Consider the following 23926-nt stretch of genomic DNA (forward strand, 5'->3'; position numbering starts at 1 on the left):
TGAGCCCATTTCCTCACTGCTTGTACCACAACAGAGGTGAAACAATCAATCAATCAATTAATCATCCAGAATCATGCAAAGAAACAAATACATTCATAATAACAGTTCAAATTTACAAAATAAAATCACACTTAAGCATATCATTCCAAAAGGTCAGAAACCTCTTTAAACAAAAAAACATGAAAGCAACCAAGATTTAATGCAGCATAATGCAAGGCAAGACATACACAAATACAAAAGCCAACCTACTGTTAGGAATCACCAGATAACTTCCCGATCTCGGTACATCCCAAATAAAATTACAGACCGTAAAAACAATGACTGGAGTATTCAACAGCTGCAAAGCCAAACTTTCTGGGCGACATGACCTGTCCCCTAGATAAAGATAAGGTTTATGTACATTATGGAAAAGTGTAATGTGCTTTCTCTTGGATGATGTTAAAGCAGCCATATTGTCAAAGATCACTCCTTGAAGTGAAGTCAAAATCCCATAAAGTAGCATGATGGATTCAATTTACTAACAACTGGCGATGCGGATGACACAAAGGGAGGGACGATGGGGGAATGCATCTGGAGAACAGGACCTCTGGGACCTCCCTGGTCCAATGCCAAATAGTGAATCTGGGGCTATCTTTATGACCGGCTGAGATGGGTACAAAATAATCAATCCCTGGAAAGATCAATTTTCACAGAAGGTTTTTGGCAGGAAGAAGTTGGAGAAGATATTTCCTGTTGCTAAATATTTAGTGTCAAAACGAACAACGACCTCTCATAAAATGTAATACACCTGACAGGCTACTTACCAGACACTGTCCCGGGAGTCTTGACGTTCTCCTGTCATTTTATAATAATCATCAATGCTCAGATTTACATCAGTGTCGTGAGCAGACTCAAAGTTTGTGATGGTCCGGGCAGGTATTCCCAAACACCTAAGTACTGGTGAAATAAGAAATTATAAATACTACAAATGTATAATTCTGAATCTAATAGCCTCATTGCGAATGCCTCGTGTAGTGCAGTTGGATAATGGAAGTATTTACCATAGATCTGCAGGAATATCACAGCTCTGTTGTATTTCACCTGGACTCATGATCTGTGGAAACCTGTGGCCCCCACCCCTCCTGGACAATGTCCCCAGTATAAATTGGGGTAGGAGGGCAACTGGACGACTTTATGGCTATCTTGTAACGGGACCCATAGCATGCTTCCAGCACCTCTCTCTGTAATATCTAGATGTGAGCATGTTCACAAACAGAATTTTAATGAGGTTTTATACTCATGGGAAAGGAATGACGTACCTGTGCATAGGACCCCTCCAAAGACCCAGCATTGCCCGTATTTCACTGGCTGATAGCTGTCCTTATACCACTTTCTCAGGATGGCAGCGCTTCCACTCCAGGTAGTCGGCTGAACCCCACCTGTGTAAGGCTCTCTCCACCGTCCTGCAAGTACTCCATTATCGTCAATGGAGTTCACCTAAAGAGAATGCAGTACAACTTTTTTTCCAGTTCTATTGGCATTTAGGTTATTGACAGTGTTAGATATTCATTCTATTGTTATTGCTTTGGTATATCTAAAAAAAAAAACATTTGTACAGAGACATCTATGTTTTTCATACAGAGCTTATACCTGCATCTCCCTCCTGTAAAATCTAAAACCTACCGCAATGTCTCCTGGTACCGACTTTCCATATCTCCAGTGTGGCAACCATACATTCTACAACTTATGTGTTGTGTAAAATTGCCTCCACCTACTTAATCAACCCATTACTTGGGGATGTCCACAGGAGTACTTTCTGTTTGATGCTAATTATATCAAAGATTAACCAAATAACTAACAACCTTGAGGAACTTTCAAAAGTGTGCAGTAAAACTTAAGTCATTTTCATTAAGTCAAACTAAATAGGCTGGGAAAATTGACCTGTTGGTGACATACAGTGCACATTACCTCTCTCTAAATGAAGTGAGCACAGGACATTAGAGATGGGATAGAAGATATGAGAATCCATCTTTGGGAAAATTGACCTGTTGGTGATATACAGTGCACATTACCTCTCTCTAAATGAAGTGAGAACAGGACATTAGAGATGGGATAGAAGATATGAGAATCCATCTATGGGAAAATTGACCTGTTGGTGACATACAGTGCACATTACCTCTCTCTAAATGAAGTGAGCACAGGACATTTGAGATGGGATAGAAGATATGAGAATCCATCTATGGGAAAATTGACCTGTTGGTGACATACAGTGCACATTACCTCTCTCTAAATGAAGTGAGCACAGGACATTAGAGATGGGATAGAAGATATGAGAATCCATCTTTGGGAAAATTGACCTGTTGGTGACATACAGTGCACATTACCTCTCTCTAAATGAAGTGAGAACAGGACATTAGAGATGGGATAGACGATATGAGAATCCATCTTTACTTAGATGAACAGAAGAAGCAATTCGGTCAACCTGTTACTTTAGCGACACAAAAGATATCTGCAGATTAAGGCCCTGTATTTCCCATTAAACTGGACAAAAGTAACAGATAGGTGCTAACATCACCATCAGCCATGTCTCTGTTATTTCGGAAAAGTCAAGACATATTGGCACATAACCGTTGTTTCCACTGGTCTTTACCTCAAATCTCTCACGGCATTAAAAAAGCTGTATGGTATTACCATCCCAGTCCCTGTAATTTCTGGAAATATTTGTAATGCTCCACCGAAAAAACACTCTCTGTAACTTAAACACTGCATCGACAGTTAATTAACCCTGTCACTTGACATTTCTGTAGGGCCTGGAAAAAATAAAAGTACTATTTGTATATAGATTTTTTTAAATCTCAGTAAGGTGTTTATATGTGTTGCACTGATGGGATCAAAGTTTTTCTCATTAACTGTATGAAACAACAATGGTTGGTATAGCTCTCAGTAATATTATGTTATAGGAAAATACGGAAGTAATATAGCAAACATATAAGTGGTTGTTCTACATGGAAAACTGATCGATTTCTATGTTAAACCTTTTTTTGATGACAGATATTGTAACGTATTTTTAAAATTGTTTTATGTGATTTTATACTGCAGATGAGACTATTTGTATCACAATTTTTAATAAAAGGACAGATATATTTTCAAAAAACAGGTCTCACAGTGTAGTTGGTTAAAGGATAGAGCGTTGAATGTATGTCCCAGTAAGGTAATGATAAATAGACAAACACAGAAAGGATACACAAGAGGGACCTTTTTATGTTGATAAAATGTAAAGTACGACGGCGTAATTCGAATGATTTCAGGAATTTTGTGTTATGCTTGTTATCAAAATTCCAGAACTTGCGCCATTACACCACACCACTTATTTATGCACTGTTCATGGGAAAAATGCCCTATTTGTGAGAAAAAAAATACCCGAATTGCGAAAACAACAGAATGCGAGTTGCTGCTTTTGTTTTGTAACTTTTTTTTTGTGTAATATGCATCTTCGCCTTAAAAATGGACGTGGAAATTCCTATCACATTTTATATCACGAAAGGATAGATTTGCATTTTGCATACATATGCGTAATTTAACGTATTTTGCGCATAATTAGGCGACAGCCTATTACACGAATTTCGCACATTCCCTACAATTCTGTAGGCAAAGTCTGAATGAATCTTTTGGTGAAAATAGGCAGAACATTTGAGAATTACAGTAGAATCATGTGTGGTCTTACAGTGCTGTTTTAAGAATTTTTAGGGCCTTGTGAACGATCCATCTCGTGGCCCTCTGTAACAACTTTCAATATGTTACCATTTTTATGATACTTCAAGCTCTTGGGATGCTATATAATATAATATTGGAATATACGTTAAACTTTCAGAAACTAGGCCACACAAGAACAGCCACAATTTCAAGCTGCCTGGCGTCAGCAATCCAAATTGTATCAAAGGAAATCTTGAACAGGCATCTTTGACACAAGGCATTTCATGTTGTACTTGCACATTCTTTTTGTTTGTGTCTTTCAACAAAACAATTTTGTGCGAAATCCAGCAGCGTGTTCTTTCCATTGGGCATACGACACCTTAGTGGTGACTTAGAAGATGTTCATTTGACTAGTGCATAATATTAAAAAAACACATATATCACTTGAAAATGGAGTGCCAATTGCCAGATCTCTGGCTAGACAATGAGCTTCTCTGAAGAGTAAGAGAAATGGAAGGCAGCAGCAAAAAGACAAGGTGGTAAAGAGACAATATACCAAGAGAGGTGAAGTAGAGAGGCAAAGTAGGCAGAGCTAAAGAAGAGAGAGAGATAATTTAGGGAGAGACAGATGTCAATAGACAAAAGTGTGGTAGTCAGAAATGTTGGTAGAGGTGGTTTCTAAAATAGAGGTTGGTGAATGGTGGGATTTTATGATGCGGTAGAGTACTAGAGAGCTAGAGATAGGAAGAAGGAAATGTAGAGAGATGGAGAGGGGAATCATACAACAGGGGTGCAGTAGAGCAAGAGGTAAGGTGGAAATACTGGTGACTTAGCAAAATTTAGTGATGAAGAAGGACAGAGGTGGACAGAGTGGTGAAGTAGTGAGAGACATACAGAGAGACAGTGCTTAATTTGAGGTACTGATTCGCGGAATAAGGCACCAGCACTTATTGTTGGAGACTGGTACTTATTTTTCCATAAGATATTTTACACATGCAAGAGAAGGAAAAACACACTTGAAAGACTGAGGAAGCAAAAGACGGCAAAACCGTCACAAACAGAAAGCGGGAACCTGCAAGAGTAAGAAAAGGGAGCAGGGAGTGTTTGGTATTGGATTGAAGACTACTGGCCTTGGTAATCCGCATGCCAACATATAATTGCACCAGTTGCTGGCTATGGAGCAGAGCTTCAGGCACCGGCACTCTTTCTTTTACAAATTAAGCATGCAGAGAGATGCAAAGTAGAGAGAGTGTGTTAAGATAATAATGGGAAGAAGCCAAGACAGGTCATAACAAAGAGAGTAGTTAGGAGAAAGAACAGTAGAGAGTGGAGATTGATAGAAAGAGATAATGAATGCAGACCCTTACAAGATGAGCAAATGAAACACAGGCGACACAGAGAAGGAGAGGTGTGGTTGATAGAGAAGCAGAGAGAGTGGGGATGAGGCAGAGTTATGATCTAGCGAGAGAGGTGGAGACAGAGAGGTGAGATATACGTATAAAAAGAGAAAGGTTTGGAAAGTGAGGGAAGTGAAGGCAGAAAGGAGATGAAGAGATTGACAAGAGAGAGCGCCAATAATGACAGAGAAAAGAGGCAGAGGTAGATACTGAGCGGCAGCAAGAATGCAGTAAGTAGTGAGAGAGGAATGAGATGAAGAGAGTCCCCAGGCAGCAAGAGGTGGTGCAGATAGCTGAGATAAAGAGAGAGCTAAGAAGGAGGTAGTGAGAGGTGAGTTATATAGAAATGGGGAGAGAAAGAGGTGAGAGGAAAAAGAGTAATGAAGTAGGGGGAAACAGCGTTTACAACGCTATCATTGCATCGTGCTACCATTACAACTCAGTCGTTTCAACGACCGCGTTGTTAGTATGTGATGGCATTACATTGCAAGTCATTACAACGACTTGCACTAAAACATTGCTTAATTTGACCCAGTGGTTTCCGGTGCTCTGCACCGGAACTTAATTGGCAGCATCGGCACTTATGATAGTCTGCCACATAGTGGGCTGATTGATTTAGAGGAAGGACCACAACAGTTGTTTACACATTCAATATATGTTAAAAATTACTAATACCTGTTGTCCATGCTAATTGTAATGCTTTGCAGGCTTGCAATAGTCTGAATTGTCACACTTGTACAGTGTGAAGGTTAGTAGCTGGTTTGGTACTGTCATTTGCAGCACGAGCAGGGGCAATGGATGGTGTAAGCTGCAGTGGCCTCCTGATGGGGGCCCCGACACTTCATTTTTTACAAACTAAGCACTGCATAAAAAGATACAACATGCCTATCATCAGAGCCTCCATACTACTAAATCGTTGCTTGTAAATTCCAAAATAAATGTAAACTTACACAAAAGAGTAAGTTTACCTTTGTGAATCAGGTCCAGAGTGGTGAAGTAGAAGTGATATTGTTTAGGAAGGTGAAAGACATGAGACTGAAAAATGTGTGTGTTTTTTTTTAATGTGATTGCCTCTGACTGCTGAGTGTGCGAGGGTTAAGGTCAGTCAGCCTGGGCAAACAAAGCAAACTTTTGTGAAATCTACATGTCCAGATGTCAAATTAAAAGATAATAGCTTTTATGTACACCGTTATTGCTTTAGTAAAGTAGTGAAAAATATTCAGTTTTACTGCGCACTGGAATTACATTTTACTGTTGAATTTCAGGCTGTCTCTATTCTTAGAACCTCCTTGGAAGTTGGGCCTCTGTGCCATTAACCACTTTGTCTATGCTTTAAAATGTCTCAGGATAAAGCCTAAGCTCCTCCCTACCACCTTCTGATTGTTTTATATGATTACAAGGGTTCTGCCATCTATAGCCAAACTCAATGGAGCTCTATATGGATAAACAGGAGTACTGTGATGAATCTACGGTGGTTACCAGTATAGAGGAGACAATTGGCACCCACTGGTGGGTGCCACTCAGTATGATTCTGGTGTGTCTTTTGGAGACAAAAAACAGACCACAGTCAGGATTCACGGTGCCAATGAGGTAGGGGTTGCAAAAATCTATTAATATCAATTGCTGGTACTCATATCCGACCAATAAAACATCAAGGACTTGTATCCCAGAAACCAAAGTTCACAGTCAGGAGTTTCTGGGGCACCCAGGGATCCGGAGGCTTTTACTGGAATTTACCAAGAATAGAACCAAGCTGTTGTGGGGCTAAGATTGCATGAGGATATTTTAGCACCAATAATTCAGGAACTGTTCTTTCTAGGATAATGGTTTAAATTGTTCAAAGTAACCACGCTTAGATGGAAACACCCATGGGGTATATTTACAAGAACGTGTGATAAACATCACCAAAAAATGTTAGCGCAACTATACACCTTGCAGCCTATTACGGGAAAATAACCCTGTGTCAACGTGGAATTCAGAACAAGGCGGTACCATGCGATAGTCTGCCGACACCGTGGACAATGTCCGCGGTACAACCACCTCGATGGAGATAAAAACACAAACCACAACACAAAAAAACCTGCGATGGGCCAAAGCATGATAAGAAAACAGTGACAACCAGCGCGAGGGCAGCAATACTCATGTGTGATGCGGAAAAAGCACAAGAGCAGCATATGGAAAATTCCACAGAAAAAATACATCAACTGCGGAGTACCACGGACGAACCCTGACCGACTGCAGAGGACAACATGTACCCCACAATATCCAAGCACCGTGGAAAAACAGAACTGACAGGCACACCGCATGAAAGAGACCAGTGGCAGACAAATCATAGCCGTAGGAGAGACTCACACACCGTGCAACATACGCACATAAGCATAAGTGTACCTCGACATTGACAACATCCCGGTACAAACAGCAACACCTCCACAACAGAACACAGGACACAACTGGTTCCGCAAATGTGCACAACATGGCAAATCACATCTGAAACCGCAGGAAAATGTAACATGACAATGTACAAGTTCAACCTGTAACCTACAAATATGTTTTAATCACACATGCTGTGCAATTGGACATCTTGTATTGTCCCATAATTGCCATGGACGGCCACAATGCAACGTGCTCATGAGAAGTAAGTGTCAATAATGGTGTTCCTACGGGCCATTCCTGCCGCAGCTGCAGTGGGATGTGAGCTACCTGCCTCATCATCACCATCATCGTCCGGTACCTCTGGAACTGGGATCCATGGGGCATTGGTGCCAACACAGACGTTTTGCAACACACAACATGCAACGATCATCTTGCACACGATGTTCGGGCTGTACAGGAGCTTTCCACCTGTGCCGTCCAGGCACCTGAAATGTGACTTCAACACGCCAAATGTGCGTTCAACGATGCCCCTGGTGCATATGTGGGCTGCATTGTACTGCCTCTGGGCGGGTGTGTCCGGGTCTCGTGGGGTGTCCAAGGGCAGAGTGCATATCCTTGATCACCTGTGACAGTGCAGGGAGAAAAGAGTCAATACTTGGTTCGGCAGGATGTGATGGCGGGCCCACTAATCCAGTGACGCTTATGCTGGCTCTGGATGGGGTGAAGGTAAGCCAGCCCTCAGGGAGTAGCTGGCAACAACTCCAACAGTCATCAGGCACTCAGAAATGCAATGTCAGAACAACAAGGGGGAATTACTTGGGTCGCACAGGGCTAGTGGCCCCAGATACACAGCAGCCGACGCGGGTCCACCGCCACGGGACGCTGACCTGTGGGAGACTGGGGTAGGGTCATGAGGGCAGAGCAGGGCCTCGCATGTGTTATAGCTGCCTTCCGCGGAGTGTCATGGGGTAGAATGGGAGGTCTAACGCCAGGGCATGATGCAAAAGGCACATGCCAGCTGTGTCCGGCAACATGGTGGATATGAATGCCACAGACCCATGCCAGACACCAAGTCCATACCTGCCCGTTGCTGATGACAACCCCCAGGCCACAGGCTCAGACACCAACTATGTTCTGCCGGAGGATGACGGTCACTCATGGCGCACAGGATCAGTGGCACCACGTTTCGCTGGCTTGCGTTGAACAGGGTTAGTGGCACCATGTGTCGCAGGCCTGCGATATGGAATTATGCCTCACTAATCGAAGGGAGTCTGGTGCTGTGGCCACTGCCACGAACTTGGGGTCACTGCCATCCAGGACTCAGGACATAGTTCCACATGTGGGACCTACTGGGTCAAAGAGGACGCTGGTGGAGTATGTTAATTAAAAAGGAGTGATGTGGGCCAGCATGGGGGGGGAGCAGAAATGGTCTGTGGAAGGTGCAGAGGTTGCTGGACTGGGGCTTGGAGGATGCACCGGCACGTGGTGGGCCCTCTTTGACAGTGTGGCCCTGGCACGCTGGGGCGGGAAGGCCTGGTCTGTGCATCGGCATCCTGGGGTGCAGCAGGCGCACAGGGTCACAGGTCCTGCTGCTCACGGTGTCGGCCTTGTGGCAGGCTGTGCGGCACCTCACTGTCAGTTGGCCTTCCTGGGAGTGAACCACGCTCTGCGCAACAGGGTTTTTGACCACACCCCTGCACAGCCCTGGCGTACTGAGGGCCAACCCACTATGCTCACGCACACAGGGGGACCCAGCGTGTGACACTTCCGCTATCTGACCCACAGCCTGGAGTGACATGGTTGCGACCACTGCTCACTACTCTCCAGTCACCAGCAGTTGTGGTCTGCATGGACATGTCTGTGGTTTGCATACCCATGTCTGTCCTGCACATCCACGCCTCACTTGTCGTTGTGTACATTCCCATTCACGGGTCACTTGCACCCTTCACACATGGCTGCATCCCGCATCTCCACCCGTTCAGCGTTGTGTGGCTGTGGTGCCTTTATATGTCTGTACTGGGTGCAGGTGTAGCCCAGGATGACCATGGAGTGGTGTTGTCATGTCTGGTAGGTTTTCAGGTAGTTTGACATGTTGTATGTGGTTTGGTCACGTGTGCATTCTCACAGTTGTGCATTGTGTGTTGGTGGATCTGGGGTGTGTGATGTGTTGATTTAGCACTTACCAACGAGCAGTCCAGTTCCATATGTGCCATGAGGGAAGAGGTGTGGTGCCGCGGCCAGGGTGACTGACTCCGGAATTTGGGGATCACGGTTCGATCCCCAGCGCCGGTGGCAGATTAGCGCAGCACCATGTGACTTTGGGCAATAGCTTGCTTAATTTTGCTGTCGGCCTCCAGCACCTAGAGACCCTTACGGGTGATTGTTCACGCTTTATAAATGTGGATATTATATTATAATCCTGGAAGCGCTGGTTGATGATGGACTGTTGGAAGATGATGAAATCATGCACACTGCCTGGGTAGATGGCGACGACTTTGGTGAAGAGTCCCTGGTGTTCCACTATTGGCTACACATTGATGGAATGCGTGTGCTTTCTGTTGCGGTAGTGGTGTGCAGTATCAGCAGGGGGCACAAGTGGGACATGTGTGCAGTCTATTGCCCCTAACACCCCGGGAATCCAGCTATGGCGTAGAAGCCTTGCTTTGTCTCCAGCTGTTCCTGCGCAGTGTTGGGGAAGTGAAGGTACTGGGGTATGAAGCTGAGGATGGCATCCAGGACAGGTGTGATAAACTTTGAAGGGCTGGCTGTGAGACACCTCTGACTCTGGCAGTTGTTGGTTGCAAGGTACCAAAGGCCTACAGGTGCGGCACAGCACAGTCAGCAGCTTTGTCTGCAGAGGGATGTTGGTTCTCCGCTGTTTTGGGACCGTCAGCCTGTGGGCGATGTGATGTGGGTCATGATGCGGAGGATGGTTGTCCTTTTGAGTCTGTAGTGGGCAATGACTTCCTTGGGCATTAGGTATGTGAGAGTGGTGCATTTTCAGTAGGTCTGCTGTCTTACTCTGCGCTGGCGCTGCCTCTGTGGTGGTCCGGGGGGGTGGGCCGGGTCCTGGGGGTGGTGGCTGTCCTGGGAGTGGTGGTGGTGGGTGATATGGCCCTGTTGGGGCTCCAAGCTGCATGAAGAGTAGCTCCATGGCGTTGTTTGTTCTTCAGGTGTGGCTGTGTGTGGGACTTATTTGCCTACTGCAGTTACTCGTCTGTCTTTACACCTGCTTGAGGCAGGTGTTAAATACCTGTGGCTACCAAGACTTATCGCCTGTTTTTCGCTTCGCAGATCTGTCAGTTCGTTTTGAAAGTGGTGTTGTGGTTTTTTCATGTGTTTTTGCATACATAGGCACGCCTACTCTGCATCTCATTAGGGTTAGTTGGTGGTGTCCACCGTGGAGATAAATTTTGGGGCAGTTATCGCGGGAATACTGGCGATGTCTGCAGTTTGCACCAGCTTGTGAATAGGGTGTTAGATCTAGCTCCACTTTTGATGCATTGAGGTGGAGATGAATCGCAGATACGTCCTTGTGAATATGCCCCCAAGTGTCTTGGCTGCAAGGGCTAAACCTCAGTGTACCTCTTGGTCTTGGAAAGGGAAAACACACAAGCTAAATGAACTGAAAGTAGTCACATCTAACCTTTTCAGGCCACACACATGTCCACCACTGTGTCACATGCCTAAGCACAGGTTGCTGTCTCCTAAGGCAGGTATATACGGGTGGGCAGTTCAAGTGAAACAATGGACGACAGTAAGCTCACCAGGTAGATACCATATTTCTCCGGCACTTCCCATTGTCTATGGTCCCTTGGTTCATTTGTCCGCTGGACTTCAGATTCTCACGGCTACTGGAACCTTATTTCTTCATGCAAGTCAAAGGCAACTGATGTTCCTCTCTCAAGTGTCCAGTGTCATAACCTCTGCCCACCACAATTGCACCTTTTGTTCTTAAACTTCATGATCTCTCCACAGCATTTGATACTTCTGATGATCCAAGTCTACTTCCTCCCCAGCTAATTTTGTGCTCAGAGACTCTGCTCTCAACTAGTTCCTTGAACATATACTTTATTACTATACAGATCATATACTATTTACAATTTGCTTAGGATTAGGAACCACTGTTTTTACCAAACTGAATAAGCCTGAAATCCCGTGGCAGAGATAAAGTGACATTAGAAATCTCAAACTTTTGGCAATGTTTTGCTGAAGGGATAGCATGCCTCGCTTTTAATACTGATTCTAGGATCACTCTTTTCCAATGCATTTTGCACGAAAATATTTTGACTGTATGACCCACATTTCTTATTGAAAGGTTTGTTACACACTGACATTGTGCCTTACCATAGCAGTGCAGACACGTCCCACATATACTGGGTCATTCCTGCGAGAGTAGTCTTTTTTACGGTCCTTCTTGTAATTCAGGTTACAGTCCAGCAGGGCAAGGCAGATCATCAGAATATTTTCTTCAAACTGTAGAGCAAACAAAAGCATGAAAACTAAGTCTGTTGCAGAGAAAAATGGTCAAGCCTCTCATTATGGTGACCTGGTTTGGAGCACCTAAATAAATCCAACCTCAATCCTGAGACAAGCTGTGAGTGACGTCTCTTTAGTAGGGCACTCTCCATTTTTGGAATATGCTTGAGTTTGAAAACTGGAATTCTTGAGTATACTCATTCAATGGCTTGTTTCAAATTCACTTTTATTGACCAAGCCTGGATGCTTTTAAAATAGGTATGAGTTAGCTATACAACTTTGAGTTCTTGAATCTTTAGTTAAAACTAAACTGTAAAATGTTTGGACACTCTTGATTACATTTTTGACATGGATTATTAAAGAGAAGGTTTCTGATGGGGAACATGTGCCTGTCTTTTCTGAGTGTGTGTCTTGAATCTGCATGTTCTACATTTTCCCAGTGCCTGCTTGAATTACTGGAGGGCCTTTGTATGCAGCTTGGGCTCCTGAGTCAATTGATCCTTTGTATTTACTATGATGTTTGTCTAGATACCTGCCCATAGTCCCATTGGCAGCCGCTGAAATCTTCTGCATTTCCACGGTAAATGATTCCACCATCATTCAATACATACTCTTCTCTCTCTTCATGGTTCCCCAAGAAGACGCTTTCACCTAAAAACCCAAATGACAAAAGTGGTGTTAAAACTGATAATCTAGATCTTAGAGGTTCAGACCATACTTTCTCCTATTAACATGGGTTTAGTCCTGAAAGTCTCTTGCTTCAGCAATGAGAAGTTAAATAACCTTATATCAGAGGTCTTTAAACTGTGGGGCGCGCCCCTGGGGGGCATGGATGGGTTACCAGAGGGGCGCGAAGGCTTCTGCAAGCACATGTAAATAAAGATGGCCCAGAAGTGCGCTATTTATTTTCTGCATTTCCAGACTGTCTTCATTTACCTGGGGCCGAATGTCAGTGAGTGTGCAGCTGTGGGCTCGGCTGGGCAGTGTCTGGAGTCTCATCTCTGGCACACCCACGTTTTTCACAGGTCTTTAAAGATCATTTGCATACCTTTGTAAACTGGTTACCAAGGCTTAGTTTTTTTCTGTTTCCAGTACCCCCTGACCCCACTCTACCTATTCCTTACATTTGTATTTAACATTTACAGCTGTAGTGTGAAAATGCATTTCATGAAAAGGAATATAAAGTATGGTTGCCAATAGAAAAAACTCCAGCCATGTATGTTTAAAGAGCCTGCAAAGACCTTGTCTTGACACTAAATAGGGTTATAAATAAAAAAAGTATGTATTCATTTGTAATGTGACTTTTCTGTCTGTTCCCTTTTATCAGTCATGAATCATTCAGCCCACCCTAGGACACAATTAAAAGTGCTCCCTATTTATATTTGCTGTTCGAAGTACACACAGATAAGTACTGAAAATAGGGCTTTAGGTGACTGTTTATTTTTGAACAGTCTGCGACATCAAAATAATGAGCTGGCAATCCTAATCATAAAACTGGAAGTTTGTTGCAGGATCAACACATTATTTATTTTCTTCACCCTCGATCCCAGATTAATGCCATAATAGCAATAGTTTAACTTAAATCTCAAACCCTACGCCCCCGTCAATAACATGCTGAGATACTTCAAGAGTCTGGGAATGCACCCTGCATTCAGACAACTCGCTCCTCATTCTCGCCCTTCACTTTCACTCTTACCCTGCACTCACAGCGCATAGTTTTGGATTTCCCGCATTTGCCACATAATCCATCATCTGCTGAATAATTTGCAGATTAAAAAAAATTGTTTCTAGCTCAAACGGTTTACAAGTTACTAAAAAAGAGCAACACGTTACCTCGCTGTGGAAGGCCCTTTGTAAAGGTTGACTGGTCACCTTTCTGTTGCTTATTTCTATATGTGGGTATAAAATGTGGTGCTTATGAGGGGCATTAAAGGCCAGGACAGTGATAACAAGTGTAAAAACAGCAAAATAATGCAGTAATGCTCTCACAAACTTTGCAGCATAATTCCAGTGACTCTGCTTAAAGCTTCATGGTGGCAAAGATATATTCTTCTTGAGATGTAATGTAAGAGTGTTATCAGTTGAGATCTGGAATAGTGGAGACAGTTACAAAAATGTCTGCATTACATACAATTTGATTACTGATTACTAAAAAGTATATTTTGTAAGAACTTGTTTTATCTCAATCACTGCATCATTTTGCAGCAGCCTAGCTTAATGTATGTAAATACTGTTTTAAAATAATTACTTATATATTCACAGTGATTTATGAGAGGCAGGGAGACTGGAGATGGGTACTGTGAAGGCTGTGTGTGTGTATGGATACCAGTAAGTGGCAGGGTTTATTCTGAAAAGTAAACTGGTGTTATACCTTTAAATATATCAAAGCACTAGACAATTAACTTTTGGACCATAAGAACTCTATCACCCACACTGTACTTCAGTGCCAGGACAGCTGGGGGAGGTGGGCTATTTGTATTTGGCATGGCTAAGGTTGCACCAGTTCCCCACTGCGCAGGAGTAATACCTTCTATTTAAGGTTGAGAGTTCAGTTCCAGTGAACTCTCAGTACCGTGCATTCTGTGTTGGAATGTAATGATGTAAGTGCTTATGGAATGCAGTGTTCATGATATTGGCAGTTTAACTGTTGCTTTAACTGATGCTGGCAGCGGACGGGTTTCTGCATGTTCCCCCTCTGTTAAGGTGTAGCTTATCAGTAGTAAAAAAACGTACTTTATCTTGCCTTATCTCTCTGGCGTAATATTTTTATTGTGTGCAGTTTTTCAGTTGCCTTTGCCTCTTCAAGCATGAAGCCTGTCATCTACATTTCCTCATCTTTACAGCCTGGTATCTGGTTTGTGAGGACAGCAGTGACATCTACATCTTCATGGTCCCAGTGGTAAGGTCCATACTAAATGTGTACTGTTCAGGTTTATAAGGAAGGCATCTTCCATTCGTTTCATGGTGGATTTTCAACCTGAGGGTCCCCAGCACTTTGAGTCGGATCATTGAGTTGGATCATTGAGTCAGAAAGAATGTAGGGATGAAAAAAATTGAACACTGCCCTTATTTTTGTTGAGGGGCATTTACTTTGGCCCATATTGTGCTGGTTGATAGTCCTCTGTGGTGCATAATTTTGCATGCACTAAGGCTCCCATTCTATTGTTTGATCTTGGCATTTTGGGAGGGTATTTCTACCATCCTTGCCGTTATATTCCAAGCCTTGGAATGTGATGCAGCTTATGCACAGTTTGGCATCTTAGTGGCCAGTTTGTTGAGGATCTGCGTTTGTCACTCTGTGTTTCAAGAGCGTGCCGGTCATCTTAATTGAGGAACTGTCTAATTGTCAGCTTGCAGGTGACATTGTATCTACACGGGCAGTCTATCGCGCTGATCAGCAGTGCATTGCGGGGGCGTGAGTTATAGTTAGCTTAGCTAGCTATAACGGCCAAATTTGTCTGGCTTTGTACAAGTGAAATGTCAGCCTAACTATAACGTCCTTGAAACCTGTTTTTTGAAATGCTTATTCCTAACTATAATGTCTCTGAAACCTCCGTTTTTTTCAGTGAATTTGTAAGGTTTTTTAAATGTTAATTTCTAACTATAACGTCCCTCAAACCATTGTTTTTTTCAGTGAATTGCTAAGGTTTTTTAAATGCTAATTTCCAACTATGCCTACATAGGTAGAGCATGTGCAGAAGGAGGAAAAAAGGCACAGAAAGAAGCAAGAGAAGTGCTGAAAGAATCAAAAGAGGTACAGAAAGAGGGGTGCAGAAAGAGACAAGTATAGTGTAGACAGAAGGAACAGAGGTGCAGAAAGAAGCAAAAGAACTGCAGAAAGAGGAAAGAGAAGTGCAGAAAGAGGCAAGAGAGGTGCACAAAGACAGAAGAAGGGTACAGAAAGAGGCAAGAGGGGTGCAGAAAGAAGCAAGAGAAGTGCTGAAAGAAGCAACAGAGGTGAAGAAAGAGGGAAGAGTAGTGCTGATAGAGGCAAGAGGGGTGCATAAAGAAGCTAGAGCGGTACAGAAAGATGCACAAGAAGTGCAGAAAGAAGCAACAGAGGTGCAGAAAGTAGCTAGATGGGTACAGAAAGAGGCAAGAGAAGTGCATAAAGCTGTAACAGATGCACGGAAGGAGGCATGAGAACTGCAAAAAGAAGCAAGAGAGTTGCAGAAACAGGCAGAAGAGGTACAGAAAGAGGGAACAGGGGTGCAGGTAGAGGCAAGAGAGGTGCAGAAAGAGGGAATAGGGGTGCAGAAAGAGGCAAGAGGGGTGCAGGAATTTACAAGAGAGGTTCAGAAAGAAGCAAGAGCAGCACAGAAGGAACCAACAGAGGTGCAGAAAGAGGCAAGAGGGGCCCAGAAAGAGGACAGAGAACTGCAGAAAAAGGCAAGATAGGTGCAGAAAAAGGCAAGAGTGGTGCACAAACAGGAAAGAAGGGTACAGAGAGAGGCAAAAGGGGTACAGAAAGAAGCAACAGAGGTGCAGAAAGAGGCAAGAGGAACAAAAAAGAGGCAGCAGGGGTACAGAAAGAGAGAACAGGGATGCAGAAAGAGGCAAGAGAGTTGCAGAAATAGGGAAGAGCGGTGCAGAAAGATGCAAGAGGGGTAAAGAAAGAAGCAACAGAGGTGTAGAAAGAAGCAAGAGAAGTACAGAAAGAGGCAAGTGAGGTGCAGAAAGAGTCACGAGAGGTGTGGAAAGAAGAAAGACGTGCAGAAAGAAGTAGCAGAGGTGCAGAAAGAGGCAAGAGTGCTGCAGAAGGAAGCAAGAGAGGTGCAGAAAGAAACAACAGAGGTGCAGAAAGAGGCAAGAGAGGTGCAGAAACAGGCAGCAGAGGTGCAGACAGAGGGAAGAGGGGTGCAGAAAGATGCAAGAGCAGTGCAAAAAGAAGCAAGTGAGGTGCAAAAAGAGGTAACAGAGGTACAGATAGAGGCAAGAGAGGTACAGAAAGAAGCAACATAGGTACAGAAAGAGGCAACAGAAGTGCAGAAAGAGGCAAGACAGGTACAGAAAGAGACAAGAGAGGTGCACAAAGAGGGAGGAGAGATGCACAAAGAAGGAAGACAAGTGCAGAAAGGGGCAGCAGGGGTACAGAAACAAGCAAGAGAGGTGCAGAAAGAGAAATGCAGAAACAGGCAGGAGAGGTGCAGAAAGAGGGAGGAAGGGTGCAGAAAGAGGCCCAAGGGTGAAGAAAGAAGCAAGAGAGGTGCAGAAAGATACAAAAGAAGTGCAGAAAGAAGGAACAGAAGTGCACAAAGATACAAGAGGGGTGCAGAAAAAGGGAAGAGATGTACAGAAAGGGACAAGAAGAGAATTGCTCAAAGTGGGAAGAAAGATGCAGAAGAAAGAGGGGTGCAGAAAGAAGCAAGAGACATGCAGAAAGAGGCAAGAGAAATGCAGAAAGAATTAACAGAGATGCAGAAAGAGGAAAGCGGGATTGCGGAAATAGGCAAGGGAAGTGTGGAAAGAAGCAACAGAGGTGCAGAAAGAGGCAAGAGAAGTGCAGAAAGAGGCAAGATTGGTACAGAAACAGGCAGGAGAAGTGCAGAAAGAGGGAACAGCGGTTCAGAAAGAAGCAAGAGAGGTGCAGAAAGAGGGAAGAAGGGTGCAGAAAGAGGCAAGAGGCATGCAGACCAAGTGAGGTGCAGAAAGAGGCAAGAGAGGTGCAGAAAGAGGCAAGAGAGGTGCAAAAAGTGGAAGAGATGTGCAGAAAGAGGCAAGAGAAGTGCAGAAAAAGAAAGAAAGGTACAGAAAGAAGCAACAGAAATTCAGAAAGAGGCAAGAGAGGCGCAGAAAGAACAAGAGTGTTTTACACACCATTAGTACCAATTTAACACCCACATTTAGCAATAAGAAACTAGTGACCATTCTAGGTTTGCAAAGGGCCTCCCACCAGGCTGCATTTTTGGTAACGTTTGAGCTGTTTGAGCTAGAAAAAAGGTTTCTTTTTGTTCAAATCTGCAGAATATGCAGCAGATGATGGATTATGTGGCAAATGGAGTATAATTGTGCGAAAGTCGGTGCAGCCAAACAGTTGCATAATTCCAGTGACCCTGCACATACCTCTGACCAGGTCCAAAAGTGCTCCTCAGTGGTTCCTTCTTTTTTTTGTCTCATTGAGTTTATGGTTTAGCTTCTATGGAAACAAGGTAGACTAAACCTAAGGTTACCACTCCACAACACATACTACCATACCACATAATTACTCTCTATAACACATAATCACACTATACATAATTCCTATACACTAAATACCACATGCTTTCTATCCACAAAATATCACTGCACAACATAACACATACTTCCACTACACACAACCTACATCCACTCCACTCCAAAAAACATTAGTATAAAACTTTTACATTTACAACACCAAAAGCTCTAAGTCTTGCAAATGCAAGACCTATTACATGGCAAATGATTAATTAACTGGTAGTTGCGTTTGCAGATTGGTGGAGAAAGGGGGCTGGGCCAGCCTCAGAAATTCAGAAATTCCGCTGCATAGGACTTACAGGAGGTACCAGTAGGGCTTTTTGGCCCCCAAAGTCCCTCAGGAGTAAAGTGGACGTCATCCCCCAACCAATTGTTTGCCAGGAGGTGCTTTTGCAGAGTGGTGGAGAAAGGGGAGCGTGGCCTCCGAAGACCTCTTAGCAATCCCACTGTGTGAGACTTAATTGATGTAACAGGTGGGTCCACTTTTGGCCCCAGGGACCCCATCCCCCGGGGCCTGGCCTCAGGTCACCCCATTAGTTTTGAAAATTTCACGAAGATTCGTCAAACGGCGCCATAGATATTGGCAAATCAAAAAATGTTTTTGCTAAGGAAACTAGGTTCTAACTATAACTACCTACTAGCAACTGCCAGTAGGCAATACATATATATATATATATATTATATGCTTTAATTATATGTTTTAGATTCCCTTTATATATGGGGAACTCAATATGCGCGTAAAAAAAAGTTTTAAGAATGATAAATTATGTTCATACAAGCATTAGTATGTCTTCCATGTTTATCAATGACGATGTTGCACTTGCACTTTAAAAATGGGCAATTCTGTGACGAATGATCAGGTGATCAAGGCCGCTTGGACGGCCGAAACACGTCCTGACACAGAGGAAATAAAATAATAATGCTGCACAAGTTGGTCTACGCTGGTGATTTCCGCGCGCAAGCGGGTTAATATCGCAAGTTGCTGTGATATATATATATATATATATATATATATATATATATATATATATATATATATATATATATATATTATCTACTGGCGGTCGCCAGTAGATAGTTATAGTTAGGACCGTGTTTCCATAGGAAATCTGAAAATTCTATTTTGAATAACTTTGGCGCCGGTTGACGAATTCTCGCGAATTTTTCAAAATAGGTGGGGCGCTCCGCTCCGCACCTACCCTGAAAGTCTCGGGGTGATTAGTCAAGCAGGGGCTGAGAAAAAAGGGGGGTCCCAAAACGCGTTTTCCCCATGCATTTTTCCATAGGGACCTTTAGTCCAAGGTACAGCCCGAACGGCTGAACAGAATTACTTGAAATTTGGCAGAGAGGTAGTCCTCAGGTCAGGGATGTGCCTTTTGAAAATCTGGAGTCAATCTGTTCTGTAGTTCCTGAGAATATTTCAGTTAAATGTACATATATATCTATAAGCGCGCACCGTGCGCGTACGGTAAGCATACCATACGTGCACGCTGCCGTGGGCGAGCGTAATTCTGATTGGTGGTTACATGACAGTAAACATTCCAGTCGGTCGAAATCAGGAAGTGTCGGCCGCCATTTTGTGTGTCTCACACTAAAAAACAAAGGTGGAAAACGTGAAAAGGGGGCAAGGTAGAGAGTTGCAGACCCCCTAGCCTTTGTCAGGGGGTCCAAAAAATCGCGGGGTACGCGTTCCGTGCGCGTACGCTAAGCGTACGGCGGAAAAAATAAATTCAAAAAAAAGAAATAAAAATCCAAATGAAATGTTTGGATGTTGGTTGGCTCTAAAAAGAGCCGTTGTGTTCATGGAGTGTTTTTTGTACCTATAAGTAAGTATCGATGCAGAGTCTAAAGTTCAAGAGGAAGACTCTGTTCCCTTCATCATTGAAATGTACACCGTCTCCTCTATAAATGTCTTGCATGTTGTAACGCAAGTTGTTGTGGTATATAGAACCCATTCCATAGTCTCTGAGGAAAGTAGAAACAGACTTATTGACGTGCTTTCTTGCTTTGTCAATCTGCAGACAAAATTGGTTGGACCAGTTCCACTTTTGCCTTTGGCATATATTAGAATATACAAAGGCAGTTTGTGGAAAGAGTGACATCAATTGCACAAAGGTGTCCTTAATAAGCATTTCCAGAACTACCCCAGTTAAAGTGCCTAGGTCATTTCCACCACAGTGCACAATAATAAGGTTAGGCTGTGGGAGATGTAGAAAGGTTTTCACCAAAGGCATTAATTGGTGCCACTTTAACCCTCTCTGACCAATCCATTTAATGTCTACATTTGGCAAAGCAAGGTCTTTCACAATACCTCTTTTTTCTGCAAACTTTTCACTCCAGAAGACATAGCTGTGACCTACAATCCACACTGTGAACATCTTCCAAGGAGATCTGGATGCACTCAGAAGGTGTCTTTCAGTAGAATGGCAATATGAAAAGAAGGATAGATGTAAAATGGAGGGTAACATACTTTAAAAAAACAAAAAAAAACTGATTGGCTGATTCAAACCATTTTACAGTTAAAACTAGGCTGTATGTTTAGATTTTTAAAAGCATGTTTTGTATTGGTTCAGAAAAATGTGCACCCACAGAACATTACTTTGAATTTGCTGTTAGGTTTGAAAAGTCAAGCACTCTTGCTCTTTGGCTTAGAAACATTGTGTGCTGAACTTCTGACCTCTCTGCTCACACCCGTGTTCCATGATCTGTTGCTATGGTAGCAGTCAGAAGTCATGTTGGGGGAAGGGATCATTTGGAAAGGGATGACATTTGCAACCAATAGAAATGTGTGTTTCCATTTTAAAAAATTGTGGGAAGGACTGTGATTTGGAGTTAACATGTATATGTGTGGAAAAAGAGAGGGAAACATTGCCATTAACTGGTTCTGGTGAGAGGAGAGAGGTGTACAGCTCAGAGATTCTGGCTCTGCTAATCTGCTGTTTGAGTGCCACATTTATTTCTGAAATAACTACTTTTAAAGGTGAGTTATGAATTTGAGAGGGAATGTATGTGGAGCATTTTGATATAAATAATAGAAATGTGATTCTTCTTTTAAAGTTGTTTATCACATTTTGTGTTTTGGGAGATATTTAACTGTCTTGAACTTGTCAGATATTATTGAGTATGTCTTCACCATAAGTTAAGGTGTACTGGTATCACCCAGGAATAATGTTTTCTGCCTAGAATAACACCATGAGTCTGTGTGCACAGAGGAATTGTTATCAGAGATTTAATTTGTGTTGCTCTTGCTCTGTTAGCCTTGCACTCGTAGGCAAGGGGTAGCTTGTTTTTTGGAACTGTGATGGTTTGCATTCAGCATAAAAAAGCTGTTTGGGCATGTGCTAATTTCTGTTTCTGAAAAATAAAATGAAAATGTGTGAGACTTAAAGTAATTATCACTTGCTCTACCACAGTAGTAAGTGTGCTTTCAAATTGCAAATCAAATTTCGTTTTCTGCCTAGAATCACACCATGAGTCTGTGCGCACACAGGAATTGTTGTCAGAGATTCAATTTGTGTTACTCTGGTTATTTCAGAATTGCATTCGTGGGAAAGGGGCAGCTTGTTTTATTGAATTGTGATGGCTAGCATTGAGCCCAAATTAATATGTCACAAATGAGAGGGGAATGCAAACACATTTGACATCAACATGGTAGATTTTCCTTACACTCCTGCAATGGGTCATGTAGTTTGTATATGTTCAGAAGTCAAATTAACCCTTACCACACATGTAGTGTTACATACATGTCTCCAATGTTTATGCAGTTGCGCAAGGATCAATGCATATCTCTTTTGCACTTGACAGTAGACAGTCTCCAGAAGCACACTCTTAGCAGAGAGCAAGCTGTTTCTCATGTACAGTGAAGCTTACTATTCAGCGCTGTGTGGTGTTTCAGATAGCAGTGAGTAACGCTAATACATTGAACCTTACCAAGGCTCATTTCCTTTGCTAGAGTGTAGTATGTCATTCAGGTTGCACATGTTCATGGTCTGAAAAAGCAGTTTGGGCATGTGCTGTTTCCTGTTTCTGAAAAATATAATGAAAATGTGTCAGACTGTTACAGTAATTATCACTTGCTCTACCACAGTCGTAAGTGTGCTTTCAAATTGCAAATCAAATTTCGTTTTCTGCCTAGAATCACACCATGAGTCTGTGCGCACACAGGAATTGTTGTCAGAGATTCAATTTGTGTTACTCTGGTTCTTTCAGAATTACATTCGTGGGAAAGGGGCAGCTTGTTATATTGAATTGTGATGGCTAGCATTGAGTCCAAATTAATATGTCACAAATGAGAGGGCAAGGCAAACACATTTGACATCAACATGGTAGATTTTCCTTACACTCCTGCAATGGGTCATGTAGTTTGTACATGTTCAGAAGTCAAATTAACCCTTACCACACATGTAGTGTTACATACATGTCTCCAATGTTTATGCAGTTGCGCAAGGATCAATGCAGATCTCTTTTGCACCTGACAGTAGACAGTCTCCAGAAGCACACTCTTAGCAGAGAGCAAGCTGTTTCTCATGTACAGTGACGCTTACTATTCAGCGCTGTGTGGTGTTTCAGATAGCAGTGAGTAACGCTAATACATTGAACCTCACTAAGGCTCATTTCCTTTGCTCTAGTCTAATCACTCACCCACGTTCCACATGCTCATGGTCTCAAGTAGCTGTTAGGACATGTGCTCTTTTCTGCCTCTCTAAACTATAAGGAAAATGTGTCAGACTGTTACACTAATTATCACTTGCTCTACCACAGTCGTAAGTGTGCTTTCAAATTGCAAATCAAATTTTGTTTTCTGCCTAGAATCACACCATGAGTCTGTGCGCACACAGGAATTGTTGTCAGAGATTCAATTTGTGTTACTCTGGTTCTTTCAGAATTACATTCGTGGGAAAGGGGCAGCTTGTTTTATTGAATTGTGATGGCTAGCATTGAGTCCAAATTAATATGTCACAAATGAGAGGGCAATGCAAACACATTTGACATCAACATGGTAGATTTTCCTTACACTCCTGCAATGGGTTATGTAGTTTGTACATGTTCAGAAGTCAAATTAACCCTTACCACACATGTAGTGTTACATACATGTCTCCAATGTTTATGCAGTTGCGCAAGGATCAATGCAGATCTCTTTTGCACTTGACAGTAGACAGTGTCCAGAAGCACACTCTTAGCAGAGAGCAAGCTGTTTCTCATGTACAGTCAACCTTACTATTCAGTGCTGTGTGGTGTTTCAGATAGCAGTGAGTAATGCTAATACATTGAACCTCACCAAGGCTCATTTCCTTTGCTAGAGTGTAGTACGTCATTCAGGTTGCACATGTTCATGGTCTCAAAAAGCAGTGTGGCCATGTGCTCTTTTCTGTTTCTGAAAAAAAATAATGAAAATGTGTCAGACTGTTAGAGTAATTATCACATGCTCTACCACAGTAGTAAGTGTGCTTTCAAATTGCAAATCAAATTTTGTTTTCTGCCTAGAATCACACCATGAGTCTGTGCGCACACAGGAATTGTTGTCAGAGATCAAATTCGTGGTACTCTGGTTCTTTCAGAATTGCATTCGTATGAAAGGGGAAGCTTTAATTCGTGTTGGTTTTATTGTGTTTTTCACTTGTAGGAAAGGGGGAGATAGTATTATAAGATTTGAAAAGCACAAAAAAAGATAGTAATAAATTTAAATTACATTAAGGTATTTTTTTTTTTAGTTTCTTTCAGGTATTGCTGAACAACAGTGAAATAAGTTAAAGATGCCTATAAAATCAAGGAAGAGAAAAGAACAGAAAAAA

The 23926-nt window shown here is 42.8% G+C and overlaps 1 protein-coding gene and 1 long non-coding RNA gene across 2 annotated transcripts in view; both read right to left on the reverse strand.

Annotated features, from left to right (window-relative positions):
* Positions 1–801: 801 nt before the first annotated feature.
* LOC146812210 (uncharacterized) lies at positions 802–11921 on the reverse strand. Its single transcript, XR_014965882.1, has 3 exons — positions 11790–11921; positions 1299–1476; positions 802–936 (listed from the first exon to the last, which is right to left on the reverse strand). It is a non-coding gene; the product is annotated as an uncharacterized LOC146812210 (long non-coding RNA).
* A 511-nt stretch (positions 11922–12432) lies between these two features.
* LOC146812211 (protein-glutamine gamma-glutamyltransferase E-like) overlaps positions 12433–23926 on the reverse strand; it is a 96321-nt gene continuing 84827 nt past the window's right edge. The window contains exon 4 of the mRNA XM_085615145.1: positions 12433–12572. Coding sequence (XP_085471271.1) covers positions 12433–12572 — 140 coding nt within the window. The remainder of the gene's footprint in view (positions 12573–23926) is intronic.

The sequence above is a fragment of the Triturus cristatus genome, chromosome 7 (genome assembly GCF_964204655.1).
Source record: "Triturus cristatus chromosome 7, aTriCri1.1, whole genome shotgun sequence".
Taxonomy (NCBI): Eukaryota; Metazoa; Chordata; class Amphibia; order Caudata; family Salamandridae; genus Triturus; species Triturus cristatus.